At 46.2% G+C, this 18,344-nt stretch overlaps 1 protein-coding gene across 1 annotated transcript in view; it reads left to right on the top strand.

The window, feature by feature from the left end:
- The first annotated feature begins 236 nt into the window (after window positions 1-236).
- PCP2 (Purkinje cell protein 2) overlaps window positions 237-18,344 on the top strand; it is a 146,157-nt gene continuing 128,049 nt past the window's right edge. Inside the window, exons 1-2 of the mRNA XM_086960374.1 lie at window positions 237-439; window positions 2,772-2,933. Of these exons, the coding sequence (XP_086816500.1) occupies window positions 428-439; window positions 2,772-2,933 (174 nt within the window). The 5' untranslated portion in view covers window positions 237-427. The remainder of the gene's footprint in view (window positions 440-2,771; window positions 2,934-18,344) is intronic.

Genomic DNA, 18,344 nt, shown 5'->3' on the forward strand with positions numbered 1-18,344 from the left:
GATGTCCCTTCTTGTTATGTCACTTCCTGTGATGTCACGTGCAATGTCACGCTTCGTGACATCATGAGCTGTGATGTCATGAGTCATGCTTTCATTTGCATACTGCCTAACTTGTTTAGTCCCCCCACCTCTTTTTTTACCTCTGAAGTAATCTGTCACCCTCCTAGCTTCTGAGCTCACATACACTTTTAGATCATAGCATGTGCTTGCTTTCTTTCTTTCTTTTTCAGATATGGCCTCACTTTCTCTCAACGGCTGATCAGGTCTGCCTTGTGATGTCACACTCTCTAGGATGATGTCAACAATCGTCCCCCATTCAGAATTCACCATGGTGTTCTAGGTATCCATTTGCCTCTGACTGCTTTAAGGGTTCAACGCTGTCTCTGATGCTCCTTGACCTAAGGCTGCAGTAGCATTTCCCCACAGGATGCCACCTCCGGTAGGTTATTTGGTAGTTGTAATATGGTGGGTACACCAGGTCTTAAAACATTTTAGGAAATAACATGGTGGGTACACCAGGTCTAAGGACATTTCAGAATCTACCCTGCAACAACAAAGATTAAGACATTTCAGGAAATACCCTAGTTGGGGCACTAGGTCTTAAGGCATTTTAGAAATTTCTGTAAGTATCATATCTTGGGCCTGAATATACCTCCAAACTTTGCTAGTCTTGGATGAAGGATTTGTGTCTGAAAAGAGAATAAATGTTAAAAGAGAAATGAGGGAGTGCACAACGTCTAGTGTTATCCGGGGTATTGCATTGCTTTACAAAAGGAGTAGTGGAGATTGGGCACCTCAACTATTGAGAAAAGTATTTATGCAAATGTCTATGCAATATAACCTGACATGTAGGGGACATGAGAAGAAAATGGATGGTGTAAAACGTTTGTGGAGTCCTTTGGTGAGAAGTGCTGATTAATTGCAGAAGAAAATTGCTTGGAAAGAATTCCAGTCTACGGGTGTGAGCTATAGTGGAGGGCAGGGGATCCTCCTTGCCCAAGACGCTCCCCCAAACTATGGAGTATCCAAAAACATTGAGGGATGGAACAGCATAGTGACTCAAACTCGAAACTCGTCGAATGCCAGCTCTTTTGAGAAGCTGGATCCCACGAGCCATCTATGGAAGTATATAGCAGAAAGATAGTTGTGCAAGTGAGGAAGGATGCTACTGAAAATCTGCCCTCATGTTCCAGGGTAGTTTCCTCAGAGTAAGTTGCTTGAGATCTGACAATTTTTAAGTACGATTTCCGCCCTCGCACATTCCCTACAGGTTTCCCTAACAACTAATCTGAAATTCCTGTTTGACATGCTGTCTCACAACCATGCCGCAAAGGTGAAATATGTCCCTGATGGTCTTGTGTTTATGTAGCCACCAAAAAAGTGATGGATGGGATGTTTCAATTATTCTAAGCCACTGATAATTATTCTGGGCCACATTACTCTGAGTCACATTACTCTGAGTCACATGTCAGTCCATAGTTCTTTTATCTGGTCTCTGCCACCACACATACGGATCAACCATAGGCAAATCTGTGTTGGCCCCATGCCATAAGGGATAGTCAAGCCGGAACAGCTCGGTAATGCACCACCTGAATGGAAACCCAAGCAGACCCATTCAGTTTGTCTTTGTTAGTCCTCCTCAGTGAGATGCAGTTTGAGTTCTAAGGCACAGCGATTACCTAAACTGGTCCTAAATCTGAGATAGTCTAGGAGTGCAAGAAAGCCCGTCAATAGGACTACTTATGCGCAACATCTCTTCACCGGGACATATCTATTGTGCTGTGGCCTGGAAATCTTGAAATCCCAGTTTGATTGCCTCCAGGAAACATAACAGAATGAATAAACTAGAGTGCTCTCCAGCACTGCCCTGCTATCCTCACACAAACATTGGAGGCGCCATTTTATGGTTGTAACCAATACAGCAGGAGTGGAGAGATTCAGCAGTTCCCTCTCCTACTGGACTTTGACTTTGACTTTGAAGGGGGTACCAGGTGTCAGACCATGCAAGCCTAAGTAGGATTCAGATAGACCAGTGGCCCTTTCCATTTCTAGTCACTTAGCCCCTTCACACAGTAGAAGGGGTTTAAAAATTGGGCTGCCCTTGGGCCCTCGTTATTTAAAGGTCCTGCTCCTCCTTGCGACTACTCTGGTGATGTTGTCACGTTACTAATGGAATGTAGATGATGTGTCCCCCAGACCTGTTTACACCTCACCAAGGAGGGCACAGCTGACAAGCTGCACTAAGATCAACGGCCATCACATTTATTTGTTATCATCTGCTTTGATTTATTAATTTCCTCCTAATTTCTGAACCGATAATGTAGGTCACCAACCGGTACAATACCCTTCTGTGCGCCCTGTGGTGGTAGCGTGCCATGCCCACACTCCATCTTTAGCAAGCGCGTGCCACACTGCTCCCTCTGAAGCTAAACACAGAGGGCGACTGACCCGTAGGAACAGGCCTATATTTATAAATAGGCCAAAGTCTCTTAAATGACAATGAGGATGATGTAGAGTCAGTCACATGTCTAGCCTGGAGGCTGGACATGTGGTGACCTCTGTGACAACATTTCAGAGACTTAAGCCAGTCAAGGATCTGAAAGGTAACTGAGACCTGTAAGGTGGTTCCGCGAAGTAATGCCTCTGCTGTCTAGATCATTTTGGTATGTGCCAAACAAGAGCCCCAAGTGGCTCTTGTTTCAGAAGCTTCAATTAGAGCTCAGACCTAGGCCTTGCTCTTCTACTGCCTGACGCTTGGTCTCTTGTTGTAGGCAATTAAGAGCAACTCAGGGGTGAGGAGACCCCTTATTAGAACCCTGAGTGCCCTCTACCACCGCGGAAGGAATTATGAGACCATCCCAACTGCTTTCCTGGAAGACAGCGATACAAGATCCCGGTACGCAAGGGCCGGCTGGGACAGAAGGCCGTGGCAGGTAAGCTGAACAGGGTTCTAAATACTTGGCAAACAGCTGTTCATAGGGGTTTGGGCTGTAACAAAATGCTACTAAAAATCACATTTGATAAGCATTCATTGCCTACTACTCTCAAGGTATGAGTGAGAATATGCGGGGTGGCCTGTAGGGAACCAGAGGATGGGTCTTTAAGAACAGTGTCTCAGAAGGACAAACAGGGCATATGCACAATCTCAAGTCAGGCACCTGCCTCAAATGTAACTGGCACTGCCCAAGCATTACATCTTCTGCCCACTACTTCTCATTTATGAAGCTACGGGCACAGCAGAAGTGGGCCGGGGCAGGCCGATGGGCTGAACAGGTGAGTGCAATGAGGTCAGGGCATTGTGGGAGTGGTAGGAGCAGCAGTGGAAGATCAGAGGTAGCTGAAGGTGTGGTACAAAGATATGTGGTGGGGGTAGTAGAGTGTCATACAATGTATGGGGCCACTAGGGATGGCAGAAAACTGGAGGGGGTCACACAATGTGAAATTGTGTTTACTGGGCAGCAGGAGAAGTACAGCCTCTACCCTGCCTAGTAGGGAATTGATCACCCTCCTCAATCCTTTCCTTTCCCGCCCCTTCAGAACATCCAAATGGCACCCTGTGCCATGACCATCAGTTGTGAAAGCTATGCATTATCAGAAAATGCATGCTTTCATGTGCTCACATAATCAAGGTTTAGTCCAGCACATTGTGTAAAATCGATGCAGTAACACATTCTCTCATTACAATAGTGCATCTGTAGGAAGAGTTACCAAGGGTTCTGATATGGGGAGTATTAAATGTTTGGAAATATAAAAGCAACAGAATTAAAATCAGAAATTAGAAAAAGATGCATTCGAAATACAGTAAAACTTCACTTTCTCCTGACAGTTCTCTTTGCCTATGTATCCAGAAGTACCCTTTAAACAGAAAAGGTGTTTTTTCTTTGTTAGAGTAACTAAAGTCATGACGTCGGAAGTGAAAATGAAAGTCATCCTTAACAGTTCATCAGTAACAAGGACACCACTAATAAGCTGATATGCTAAATCTTTTTAGTAGGAAATGGACATCTTTTGTGTGGTGTCCTCTCTGATTTTTGCCCCATCTGTTTTGCTGGCTCTAGAACTCTGTGTAATTTACCTTTGCTAACCAGTAATACAGTGTCCATGCTCCTCCTTTAAATATGGTTGAATTGCCAAACTCCTATTGGTATATTTACCTTGCCTATAAGTCCCTAGTATACTGTCTAGCATGCACCCTGGGCCTGTAAGTTAAATGTCACTAGTGATGTGCAACACCTATTGTATCATCCACCATAGCGGCAGTACAAACATGGCTTCAGGCCTACCTGTAACAGTGGAACATAAGCACTTCAATATGTCAGAATACACCCTTTCCACAAGTAAAAACCTTTCTTTTAAATATTAATAAGTCCTCCCTTGTAGTCCACACGGTAAGGTGCATGGTAATAAAATGTAGAAGTTTCAATTTAACATGTTCTTAAAGTGACTGGCACTCAAAAGCTATTTTCACTGGAGGGAGGCTGACCCATAGAGAAACACGGTCAAGCCTATCACAGGGAAAGGACTAATTAGAGAGGTGATTAAACCACAATTTTTTTATATTTATTAAAAGCCCCATTTAATGATAACGTCAGAATTTTCATAAATATGAAGGAAAAGTAACATTTAGAAAGTTATCTTTTTCCTGCCTGCACTCCCAAAGGCTAATTTACATAAGCCTTCCAGCTGTCACCTAGCATATGAATGGCACTGAATGAGGTGGGAAAACTGTTTCCAGAGCCAATGATTAATTTGTAAACAAATGCGTGCAGGGGCCAAGGCTCTGGTCAGAAGATCTTGGCCAGTGCTATTAAATATCTGCACATCGACTACCAATGCTCTGTAGTCTTAAATCCACCTCATGTACCTTTAATCCACTACCAGACAGCCCCTGCCCCTTTATCTCATTCTTGCCGGTGCCTTTTTTGTCCCTTTGTGAAATGTTTTCCATCTTTCTCTTCCTCTGCCTTTCTACTTTGTGTGATTTCCCCTTTCTTGCTCTTAGTAAATATCTTGTCTGATGCAGAAAAATAAGTGCCAGTTCCCAAAATTGATTGTTGGTGGTCCCAATCGGATCAAATTAAGCACTGTCCAGAGCAGAGACAAAGGCCTATGTGTAGGGGCATATTTTATTCCACTGGGAGGATGACCAGGACTGTGCCTAAGATCTTAATTTACTTCAAAGTGGGTTCCCCTGTCACTAGCAGATGTCAGGTGACACATGGACAGTAAATGTGGCGTATTTGTATAGCGCGAACAGTGACCCGGAGGCATCCCGGCGCTTGTACTCCTACCACAAGGGAACCCCTCCTGGCTTTTCCTTGTGGGGTGTCCACTCCTGGGCATCCCATGGTGAAACCAGGCATCCCTTGTGTATCAGGGGGCCTTTGTGGAGACTAAGCAAGCTATTGCCCAGAGTTGCAGCGTGGGACCCATGCTTAGAATCGGCACTGAGGCGAGAATATCCGGTCAGAGGAATTTAAGCCCGAAACCCGCCGAGGCGGGAATCGAACCCTGGTCCCTGGCCAGCGTTCTGCATCAAGGTCTGCCGCTCTAAGCATTGAGCCACACTTCTCCACAGTCCCCTTTGTTTATCCTCCCAGTCAGGGAGGACCCAACCCCAGTGGTGGAAAGCTGCTCCCAGAACTGGTTTGAAGTGTCCACATAGGAGGGACAGCTCATTACCCTGTCTATACCTTTGGGTGGCCACACAGGCTCTGACCAAAGGGAGAAGGATTTCATAATTGTGGATTTTAGGAGTGAAGGGCAATGCGTGACTTGTTGCTGTAAGGATAGACAGAAACTGCTGCAAATGTGGATAGGGTTACCTGAGGGAACTTTGACCACATTGGTTAGGCAGAGATAAGGAGTCACCCCCAAACATGCAAGCTGGTACAGGACATTAATATGGCATCTTCAGGCACCCTGCTCAGAATTGTTGGACCTGAGGAAGAACAGAAGAGGACTGGGCCTGTTTTCTATGGCCAGAGAGGAGCCCTGAAGGACTGGACCCCATTTGTGTACCCAGGGCAAACAAGTGGACGCTAAGGGTCAGTTGGCTGACCTCTTGTTTGTCTACTGGGCTACAAAATGCTCCAATAGGCCTTTTCCTGCAACTCCCTTCTGACCACTACCAACTGAACCTGCCCTGGACCAAACTAGCTATCAAACTGCTATAGTGAATCCTGAACCCAAGTGCTGCTCCTGAGATTATGTAAACCATAGCTGTGACTGGCTGGACTTCTTCTGCAACCCCTGAAAACCTTATACTTGAAAACGTTTTGAACTTGAAGACCTCTGAAGGAACAGGACCAACCTGCCAAGCAAGTCAGCCATGGTGCACTGTCTCTGGGCCACATAAACAAGTGGGGCCATCATTTTAAAGAGCCCACAGCTTCCTCTGCTGAAAGATTGCAAGCTCAGACAAACAGAACGTAGAAACCTTGACTAGGCGAATGCACCATAAAATTCCAACCTGCTTGAGGACTTCCCTGGACAAGTAGTTTTATTTTTTCCTGCTCTGAGTTTTTTCCACCAATACTAATGCCTTCACTGGGATCTTCTCAAAAGGCTGACACCTGTTGTAGATCCCTCCTTGGGCACAACCATTTTCTTTATCCCACTGAAAGCTTTTGACTTCCATTTTTGAGAATAAGTCCAAAGGTGAAACCTCTGACCAGGTTGAATCTGATTGGTGTATTTGACCCAAGCTCCATCGTAGTCAGCCTGAAATTGCACCTTGGTCCTGGTCTAATGTTACTAGTTAAACTACATTGATGCTTAGTGCTTTTGCACTATTTTTACTTTAAACTTCAAAAATTCATCATAACTCCAGTGCCCTTTATTTGATTGTTTTTGTTTTGTTGGCTTTTATTTATTAAACATTACTCTATTTTCCTAATTAGGTTAGAGATTTTTATTGCTTTGTGTTTTGACTTTATTATAGATTTGGTACCGCATAAATACATTAGAAATTGTGCCAAGTTAAGCCTGTGCGCTCTGTGTCGTAGCTACCAAGAGGGTTGAGCTGAGGTTCATTTAGTGACTCAAAGTGTTCACCGTGCCATGGATTGTGATTATTCCTTGATGTTGGTAGTCACCCACACTAACTGAGTATCCAATTTCTTACATTGCTGGTTCTTCTGGAAGGAGTAAGAATAGAATGGCATTTAGTTGCAGTCTAGAAACACTAAAATTATCCCATCAGCAGTAAACAATGGCAACCTTTAAAAACAAGACTTGTTCTTTGTGGAAGTACACAGTCTATTCCCTCAATCAGCCATTTTGTATATGCCACTACATTAGCCCCATACTCAAGAGAATCTCATTGTATTCAGTCAGACGTAAAAACAGGGGGGCAGATTTATAAGCCCCTTGTGACACTTCTACACCGCTGTTGCGTCACTTTTGTGACGCAACGGCGGCATATACAATACGCCACTATGTGACATATTTACAACTTGACGCATCTAGTGAGATGCGTCAAGTTGTAAAGCCCTGCGCTACATTTTACCTGCGTCAGGTATAATGTATGCAGGGGGCGTTCCATCGCATGGAAGCCCCGTAAAAGTGACGCAGTGAAATCTACAAGATTATACAGTATTATGGGTATCTTTCATAGATTCACATGCCTGAATCATTCCCCGTCGTCGGGGTGGGAGTCCCCGGTAAATAATAATAGTAATGTCACATAGACATATACTTAGTACTAGGCCAGAGGCCTTACATTAGTAGCCTATCTAGGTCCTTATGTAAAAAGGACCAAACTTTGGCCAGGAGCCAATCCGCTACTATCACCCTCCTCACCTTCCTGGAAGGAGCCCTAGTCCCTCAGATTTTCTACCGCACGTCGTGCTAAGGGAGTCTCCACTGAGCTCTGCTCAGGTTTTTTCCCAAATCTTTGGATTTATTCTATTTTCTCTTCAAGTTTCAGCTTTGGTAGGAGTTTTGGTGTTTATTATGTCTACTACTCCGAAAAAAGGGCTCTTTAGACCCTGTGCCTTTTGTAACAAATTGAGGCTACATATAGAGGACAAGCATGAAGACTGCTTGTATTGCCTCTATCCTCAGCATTCTGCCAAGGAATGTAAGATTTGTTGCACTCTCCCGGTCAAAACATTGAAAGACAGGGAAGGGCGCCTGCTTCTGTGGCTTCAGAGACTAAAGGACAAAGATCAAGCAGTCTCTTCAGGTGAGAGCGAGTGTTCCTTCAGGAGTTTCCAATCCTCTCCTAAAAGGCCTCGACAGACATCCCCAGGTCAGTCTGCTGCGCCTCCTCACAAGAAGCCAAAGTCCATGGAGGGTCATCGTAAGGTCAAGCCTCAGAAACCTTCTCTTCATATGACAGACTTTAAGAAGCCTGCTATGGTGTCTTCTGGTCTACCTGTGACGATGTCTACAATCTCCATTTCGACATCCACGGCGTCTACTTTCTCCATGGCGTCGACTTCTACAATATCGTCGACGATGGGTAGGTCAATACCTTCTATTATTCCTGTCACAAAACTGTCGACGACGCAGTTCCCGTCGACGTCGGCTTCATCGTCGACTAAGATGAAGCTTTCAGCATCGACGAAAATCCCATCGTCGACGAGGACCTCAGCGTCGACGAAGATCCCATCGTCGACGACGACCCCACCGACGACGAATACTACAGCGTCGACGACTACCTCGTCGACGAGGACTCCGTCGACGAGGACACCGTCGACTAAACAATCGACATCGACACCACCGTCGACGAGGACACCATCGACGTCGACACCACCGTCGACGAGGACTCCGTCGACGAAGCCATCGTCGTCGACACCATTGTCGACGAGACCGTCGACAAAGCCATCGTCGTCAACGTCTACGCTGACCAAGCCGCCGTCGACGAAGGAATCGTTGTCGTCGACGACGTCGTCGACGAAAACATCAATGACGACGATACAGTCGGCGATGAAAATTCCTGATAAGTCTTCAAGATTCGTAGATGCTCCACTGTCGACGGACACCGCGTCAACGGATCTACAATCTAAGGGCTCTCCCTCTTTGAAATATACTTATACACATTTTAGAATGTCATCATGCAGAGTGACACCAGAGATGACTTCACCTAGCAAGGTCCAACAGCTGCTGCCAACGCAGTTTCTAGAATCTGAAGATCCTGAGATGGAGACCATGTTTCCCATAGAGTCCAGTCCATCTCATCTTAACAAAAAGTTCATGAGAGTTCGGACTGTGAAGAGTTAGAGGAGGTTACAATTCAAGAGGAAGTTCAAGAGCATACCACTGTCCAGCCTATGGTGTGCCTACCAGCGTCAATTGTCTCTGACCTCCAGTTTCTAATTGCGGATTATAAACAAAGATTCCCATCACCTTCTCCTACATCAGGAGTACAGGCACAACAGGAAGCGCCGACTCCTCAACATCAACAGTGGCCACCTCCGCTGGTTGTGCGTCAGGAACCAGACAGATTTCCTCCTCAAATTTCTTCGGATGAGGATGAATATGAAGAAGAAATGAGAGGTGACGAAACACAAGAGGAGGAAGGTGAAATACATGATGATGTTGATTCTGAGGATAACGCCAACGTGGATTCAGCATCATTTGACCAAGGACAGGACGATACAATCCCTGAAGATTTAGGGGGATTCCATAATATCGTAGGGAGAGCGGCTGCAAGGTTCAACATCCAAATAGCATCGGAAACACAGGACTGTTTCCTTCATGACTTTAAAGAACCCTTCAAGAGATCTGCTGAGATATATAATTGATTATATATGGGAGCAAGGACTTAAAATAATGAAAAATCCTGCCTCTCTTATTCCAGTGCCGGCTAGACTTGAAAGGAAGTACATAGCCCCAGACACTGCACCCGCATGTTTAACTGGCCAAACTAAACCTGACTCTGCTATATCTCAGGCCGCTCAGCAGAAGTCCAGCAACCCGTCAGCGGCAATAACAGCGCCTCCTGATACAGAGGGAAGAAAACTTGATGCCATCGGCAAGAGATTTTCCTCCATGTCCGCCCTATCAGTCAGGGCTGCAAATTCTCTGGCTTTACTAGGTCGCTACAATCGCCAAATATGGGCAGATATAGCCCCATATCTAGGAGCGATCCCAGAAGACCAGAAAGAGGAGGTTAAGAAGATTTTGCTGGAGGGCGAACGTTCGGCCTCAGAGATGATCGATGTGGCCTTGGATCTCGCTTCCACTGGCTTCCGTCAATTGGCAGGAGCAGCAGTTTTGAGACGCCAGGGCTGGCTTAAAGCCACCGCATTCCGGCCTGAAGTGCAAGCAAAAGTTCTAGACATGGCATTTGATGGAGAACTGCTCTTCGGTGAGCATATACATGACATGCTGCAAGGTATTAAGAAGGATACCGACACGGCGAAAGCATTAGGCACCCTGCAATACAAGACTAATTCCTTTTGAGGATCCAGAGGTAGAGGGCAACAGAATCGTGGCAGCTATCACGGTTACAAGTCCGCTTATAACTCTTCCCAGCAGTACAAGCCTCAATATCAGCAGAGGCAGCAACAAGGACGAGCCTCATACAACAAATCGTCCTTTCGAGGAAAAGGAGGAAAGAAAGACAATTACAGACGCCAATGAGTGCTTTCTCCAGCAGGCCTCCACCTCTTCTCCACAATTCGTAGTTGGAGGAAAAATTACCAACTTTGTTCACAATTGGAAGCAAATTACAACAGATCGTTGGGTGTTGCAGTTAGTTCGTTTCGGACACACGTTGGAGTTTGTGGAGCATCCTCCACCGAACCCACCATGTCCTCTGCAGCACAAGAATCTGAACCTACTTCAAAAGGAGCTCTCTCTAATGCTCCAGAAAAGAGCAGTGGAGAGAGTTCCTCGAGGTCAGAAGGGGAAAGGATTCTATTCCCGATTCTTCCTGATCAGAAAAAAGGAGAAAAAGCAGTGGAGACCAATACTGGATCTGAGAAACCTAAACAAATACCTCAAGAAGCAGTCCTTCCGTATGGTTACCCTCCAGGAAGTATTACACCTACTCAATTCAAAAGACCATATGGTATCCTTAGACCTCCAGGATGCCTATTTTCATATCCTAATTCACAAGAGTCATCGACAATTCCTGAGGTTTGCAGTGGCGGGCAGACACTACCAGTTCAGGGTCTTACCATTCGGCCTGAAGTCAGCTCCATGCATCTTCACGAAGTGTCTGTCTCCGGTAGCGGCATACCTTCGCCAGCATCATCACCAAGTCTTTCCTTACCTAGACGACTGGCTCGTCAAAGCTCCTACTCGGACAGGCGTAACCAGGTCCTCTACGGCCTGCCTTCATCTCTTCGAGAACCTGGGCCTAACACTCAACCAGGAAAAGTCAACTCTACAACCGTCACAACGTCTCAATTTTCTGGGAGCAACGTTGGATACACAACAGGAAAAAGCCTTCCCTTCCAGAGAACGTCAGGTCAAGCTGAAGACCCTGGCCTTCAACATTCAGACCAGAAAGAGAGTCAAAGTTCGACTCTTCAAGTCTTTGCTAGGAATGATGTCTTCCAACATCGTTCTCATTCCTCACTGTCGCCTCCACATGCGGCCTCTACAGGAAGCCTTAACAAATCAGTGGATCCAAAGTACAGGATCTTTCGACGACTGGATCAAGATCACTCAGGTCATGAAGAAAGCTCTGAGATGGTGGATTCTGGGCGACAACTTAAACAAGGGCCTTCCTTTTCTACTCCCAGTCTCTCCTCATGTGATTACCACAGACGCTTCACTGGAAGGATGGGGGGCGTTCCTTCAAGAACTGCAAGTACACGGTCAGTGGTCAGTGGCAGAAAAACAACTCCACATCAATCTGCTAGAGCTACGAGAGGTGCGCTTGGCGCTTCGATCATTTCTACCCCCAATCAGGAACTCCCCAGTGCTTGTGAGGACGGACAACACCACCACAATGCACTACCTGAACAAACAGGGGGGTACTCGATCCAGGACGTTGTCTCGAGAATCTCAGATAATTTGGATCTGGCTGTTACAACACAACATTTCTCTGCGGGCAGAGTATGTTCCAGGAATAGACAACACCCTGGCAGACTCGCTAAGCAGGCAGCGCTCCATTTGCCACAAGTAGGAGCTCGACCAGACGACGCTCGACTCAGTGTTCTCCCGTTGGGGCAAGCCTCACCTGGATCTCTTTGCGACGGAAGTGAACGCGAAATGCCAACATTATGCAAGCTGGCTTCCCCAGAAAAGGTCCCTAGGGAATGCCTTTTCGATGACATGGTGCAACGTCTTTGCTTACGCTTTTCCACCATTTCCCCTGATCCCCAGGGTTCTCCGGAAACTGAAAGCAGAGAGTTGTACCATGATCCTGATAGCCCCAGCGTGGCCGCGCCAGCACTGGTATACAGAACTACACCTTCTATCGCTGGAACCTCCAATTCAATTCAGGACATGTCCACATCTCCTCACAATGAACCAGGGACTAGTCCAACATCCGGATCCAACATCTCTAAAATTATCGGCTTGGCTCCTGAGTTCCGAGAGTTCCAGGATTTAGATATTCCACAGGAATGCAGGGTCGTCTTAGCCCGGGCCCGGGCTGAAAGTACTAATAAGACGTATTCCCTCAAGTGGAAAAGGTTCTGTTTGTGGTGTAAAGCTCAAAAATTACATCCGTTCACTTCTACTCCAGCGCAAATTCTGCCCTACTTGCTCCACCTAGCCAATTCAGGGCTGGCACACGCTTCGATAAAAGTCCACCTGGCGGCCATATCCAGGTTCAGACGATCTTCGTGTGGAGCTCCAACAGACTAATCAAACAGTTTCTGAAGGGATTATTCAGAACTTTCCCTCCAGTTAGAGCGTCTCCTCCTACATGGCAACTAAATGTGGTACTAGCTCAACTAATGAAACACCCGTTTGAGCCAATCCACAGAGCAGATCTAAAATATTTGTCATGGAAAACAGCTCTATTACTGGCGCTCACGTCAGCAAGGAGAGTGAGTGAACTGCAGGCTTTTTCTGTGCAAGACCCTTTCATCCAGTTCAAGAACGACAGGGTCATTCTACGGACTAACCCTAAGTTTATACCGAAGGTTCCGTCTTCTTTCCATCTCAACGAACCTATTGTCCTGAGATCTTTCTTCCCAAATCAATCATCTGCGGCTGAAAGATCCCTACACTCATTGGACCTCAAACGATGTCTCAAGTTCTACTTACACAGGACGGAGCAATTTAGAAAGTCCAATCAATTGTTTGTTGCATTTAGCAGGCCCAGGAAAGGCCTAGCATTGACAAAACAGAGCATTTCCAGATGGATTTCAGCGGCCATCGCCTTCTGTCACCAACAGGCGGGCCATCCTCTGCCTTCAAAGGTTCGAGCACACTCCACTAGAGCGGTATCCACCTCCATGGCGCTCTTTGCCGGGGTACCCATTGTCGACATCTGCAGAGCGGCGACATGGAAGACACCTCATACATTCACCAAGCACTACTGCTTGGACTCTGAACTTATGAAGGATGCAGCAGTGGGACAGGTGGTCCTACGTCATCTATTTCATTAGTGGTGAGCCTTCTTCCTATCATCCCACCTTCCAGGTAATTTATCGCACATTTCTTATCAGGTTGTCAGTATCATGTAAACTGTGTAGCAGCTTATGATAAGATTATTACGTCTTGACGAATGTATTCGGCGAAATGTGCTCATTATTGCTTGCTATTCTGATTCAGGCATGTGAATCTATGAAAGATACCCATAATACTGGATAAGAAATGCGTTACTTACCTGTAACAGCAGTTATCCAGTATTGGTATCTTTCATAGATTCACATGCAACCCACCCGCCTTCCCTGGAAGGGCTCACCTTTACCCTCTCAGTAAGTACTACTTAGCACTGTGCTTACGAAAATCTGAGGGACTAGGGCTCCTTCCAGGAAGGTGAGGAGGGTGATAGTAGCTGATTGGCTTCTGGCCAAAGTTTGGTCCTTTTTACATAAGGACCTAGATAGGCTACTAATGTAAGGCCTCTGGCCTAGTACTAAGTATATGTCTATGTGATATTACTATTAATATTTACCGGGGACTCCCACCCCGACGACGGGGAATGATTCAGTCATGTGAATCTATGAAAGATACCAATACTAGATAACTGCTGTTACAGGTAAGTAACGCATTTCTTTCACTAAGTCACTTTTACTTCCCCGCTGCGTCAAAACCTTACGCCTGCTTGTAGCAGGCAAAGGAGTGACGCAGCACAGAAAGTATAGAGCGCCCCTGAGCAGTGCTGGAGTTGCGTCGCGCTTGCGACACGACTTCAGCACTGCGTCACCTATAGGCTGACAGATGCATCAAACATCTGTCTATCCTTGCACCACGGTGCGCCCCATTGTAAATGCGGCGCATCCATGATGGCGCAAGGGGTTTCTATCATCACACAATATAACTGGCGCATCCCTGCTGATATGCAGGGATGCGCCAGTTATTGTAAATCTGCCCCAGTATGTCTAATTTTCTTAGAATCCGCTCACACTTCCATACAGTGCTTCATTTGTGTAGGTGGTTGCAAGCGGTGATCACTGGTATTCATTCTGGGGTGCTGGGACTTATTTTTCTCATCACACTTTGACCTAGAGCAAGAGAGAAAAAGGCAAAAAAAGAAGAAAGAAGGAGGAGGAGTAAAATACAAAAACATTGCCAAAGGTGAAAGCAGGAATGAAAAAGAGTCTGCAAGAGTGAGATAAGGAGACGGGAAGTGTAGGTTGGTGGAAGAAAGGGCATGAGGTGGAATCAATACTAGGTACTCTTGGTGTTCTTTAACCCAGGCATTCAAAAGTAACGGCGCCTAGAAAACTTTGGGCCACTACACCTTTTTTATTCATTTACAAATTAAGGACTTTTCCAGTCAGCCTTTGTGTGTACTCCACTGCTTTAATACTGCCCCCATAGAGAAGGATACTCTTCATCCAGACCTAAATGCAGCACCTCCGAGTTTCTGATCAAACACATGGACTCCTATCAGCCTTGTCCTCATTTTGCGCATGCTTTCCACATCTACCAATGTTTACTGATGCTTCGACATTCTACGGTGTCTCCACTGTAAAATTCACTGTTAAATCCAGACTGCTCAGGTCAGTCTGTGATCTGTAAGAATGTACTGCGGTTAGTTAGAAACATTGGTTGGAAGGACATGGTCCACCTACACAACATGGCCGCCCATCCCCCTGGAGCTGCAACCTATCAAGCTACCTACGTGGAGCAAGAGGCCAACCCACACACAGAAAGACGTTTTTGTCAATCCCCAACCCGGTTTTACTGAAGTACTCACCAGCTGCGCACACACAGACAACACAACACAACGTCCATCAATCAGAGATGGCAGAGTGGTCCCAAACTGATTATAAACCTACAACCTTAGGAAAGAAAGACTATCACTTATTATGGCATCCCCTAAAAAAAAAGTTAAAATACACCAAAAAGGTACATGCGGATCATTGGAGTAGTACCTAAAATAAAATAAATCCCATATGGATAAGTGAGCTGTGTGTGCACCCCCATTGTAGCCTTCTGCCCATGCCAGTGTGGTCCTGACCCACAGCTTTAAGGAACCCTCACCTAGAGGAAACGTGTACCCCTCAGGGCCTTGATGAGGAACAATACCACCCTAAAAAGAAATGTAAAATCGCGTTAATTATGTACACTTAAAGTTTGCATTTGGGGTAGCTTGAAACAGCTTCGGTTCCGAGTGTAAGTATAGTCATTTTTCCACAACTCCTGCAAAGCTTTGAGGGTACCTGTGATACTGATGCTCACGTAGAAAAGTTTGGAATATTAGGGAAAAATGAAGGAGGAAAGAAATTAATAAAAGCAAAATGAATAGTACTGTTAGGACCAGATTATAACTTCCTACTCTACTAATGTCAATTCTTCTTTCTGGTACTCTAGTGTTGCACTTTTCGTCTTGGGGCTTTGAATCAGCCCCACAAATCTATTGATAATTCAAGGGTTTGAGTGGCAGTATGTATTACTCATTCATGTATAAGCAACACCGTCATACTTACCCCTTGGAGAAGGTGAGCTGGAGCAGCAGAGCAATGTAGTTGCATTACTTGAATCTGGTCTGAGGGCGAAGCAAAGAGCTAAAACGACCGTGATGCTGCCCACTTGGAAGGGACCCACGCAGGGACGTGCCAGTCAACTTTAGAGGAATTCAGGCCCTTTCTGTCTGGATCAACCCCAGGCTGGGTACTTTATTTTAGGTGCTGTAAATTGTGTGCTAGGCGTAAGAGGGGGTAGCATATGCACACAACAGCATTAGCAACATGGGTACAAAGATGACATTCCCCTAGCGGGTGGGACTAATAGAGAAACAAATACTAGAGTATTTCTTTGTTAAGCAAAGCAGACAAAACATATTCAGAAAGGGGGGATAGGTGTTTGCAATATATTTTCAGCAATGGTACAAAGATCATCTGTGAGGTTCTTATACCCTGATCACCTGGTATTTCTACTTTAGTAGGAGAAATGATGCTCAACTTGACGTTTAGGGTCTCAACCCTTTAGTTGAGGGACTTTAGTGCCTGACAGGGAGATAGAAAGCACCACGCGGGCAAAGACTTTTGTAGTGACTTTGAATGCCTTCATTGGCGCGGTTAACGCTACTCCACCTCACCAAGCTTCGGAAGCATGGAAAGGGATGTAGAGGCAGATATTTTGATACAGAGATTCAAAAGATGCGGGTGATGAAATATTCCGAGTTCATGGAGGGACTAAAGAGAGCACCAAGGCTTGTGGCAGAGCAGGCACACGTCAGGCGAGTCAAGAGTGAAGTTAATAGGAAATGGTAAACAGATGGGTGTATTCGAGGAAGAAAAGTATTGGACCTCTGTTTTGGGAGTCCAGCATTGGGGATTGTGGGTACTTCCAGCGGCAAAGAGCTAAGTCAATCCGAAATGCAAGATCAGGAGAGAGGTGTACGAGAAGGCAAAGGCGGTGATGATGTCATCAAGGGGGACTGTGGCTGGAGAAGAGTGGACCCGGGCCTGAGCCTTGAATACTGCCAGCTGGCAGGGCTCTGGGTGAAGATGGCTTGGGGTCTCAGGCAGCCGAAAATTAGCGATCAGAGAGATAAAGAGTAGACCCTTGTAATGGTGGCACTGTTGATGCCTAGACAGCTCAGAGAGAAGGAAGATCAACTGTATCAAACACAGTGGACAGATCAGGAAGGAGGATACACACTTGTGATGCCAAGAAGATACGTATGTGTGTGAGTGCTGCCTCGGTTGTGTGTTGTGCACAGAAACCATAGTAGGGGAGTGAGCGGAGAGCTGCAAGAGGCCTCTGGGCTCACGCTCGACTCCAGCTGGTATGTAGACCCATGTTCATCCATGAACTGGCACGTGACCTTGTGTGCATTCCTGAGCTGGGGTGATCCCATGTTCAACCCTGTGCGGTCATATATGCGCTCCTGCATTTCTGATGTAGTGTTTTGAGCCCTTGCTCCCCTTTGTTCCCTGTCCTGGCACTGTCCCCATTCATTCATTCATTCATTCATTCACTGTCCCCAATGGTCCTCCCGGAGCAGGCCTTTGCCACCCGTGCTGCGCTTTCTCAGCGTGTAATGCAACCCATACAGCTTTGGGTCTTTGGAGAATATGAAAAGCTGGTGAACTGGGATCCAGCAGGCCAGGGCTGAAACGGAGAGGCATCGAGGTCGTGTGCTTTAAGGCCATAGTGATGACCTCAGTAAGCAGTCCCTTGCCTTGTGTGTCTAGACGGTATAGGTTGATGGTGCACTCTCTAATGGCCAGGACATGGCTTCCTTTAATTAGGTGGGCCACATCAGGGGATTCTACCCTTCTGGCTCCTTTGTAGCCCAATGTCTGTGGTCACAGCAGGCCCTTGAGCCAATCAACGCTCAGGCAGCAGTTTCTTTCAGATGTCAACTGTGGAGGCTCAGTCAGAGGCCAGAGAATGTGAAGCTCCTTTTACAGCGACCTTTGACCCTAAAACACAGTGCTAAATAATTGAGTTTGTGTAGCAGGTGGAATGGTGGCTTTGTACAAGTGTTTTCTTGGTTTGCACTGGTACGCTGGCCTACTGTGGGGCAAATAAGCTTAACAAGGCATGTGTGTGTGTGTGGGGGGGGGGGGAGTTGGCAGGGAGTGGTAATCGTACTTTATCCTGAGAGGTACCTTAATCCATCCCCAGGATTAAGTGCCACCGCCCTGTTACTAAACCACATCCTGAGAGGTAATTACCTGCTTCCATTCCTGAGAGGTACTATAGGGTAACTGTACCTAGACCAGAGAGGTACCTGAGCCAAACTCTGAGTGCTACCTGTAAGCATCTAGTTAGTGCTCCTTTATCTAGTTTTGACTGTAATCCTT

This window comes from Lissotriton vulgaris, chromosome 1_1 (assembly GCF_964263255.1).
Source record: "Lissotriton vulgaris chromosome 1_1, aLisVul1.2, whole genome shotgun sequence".
Taxonomy (NCBI): domain Eukaryota; kingdom Metazoa; phylum Chordata; class Amphibia; order Caudata; family Salamandridae; genus Lissotriton; species Lissotriton vulgaris.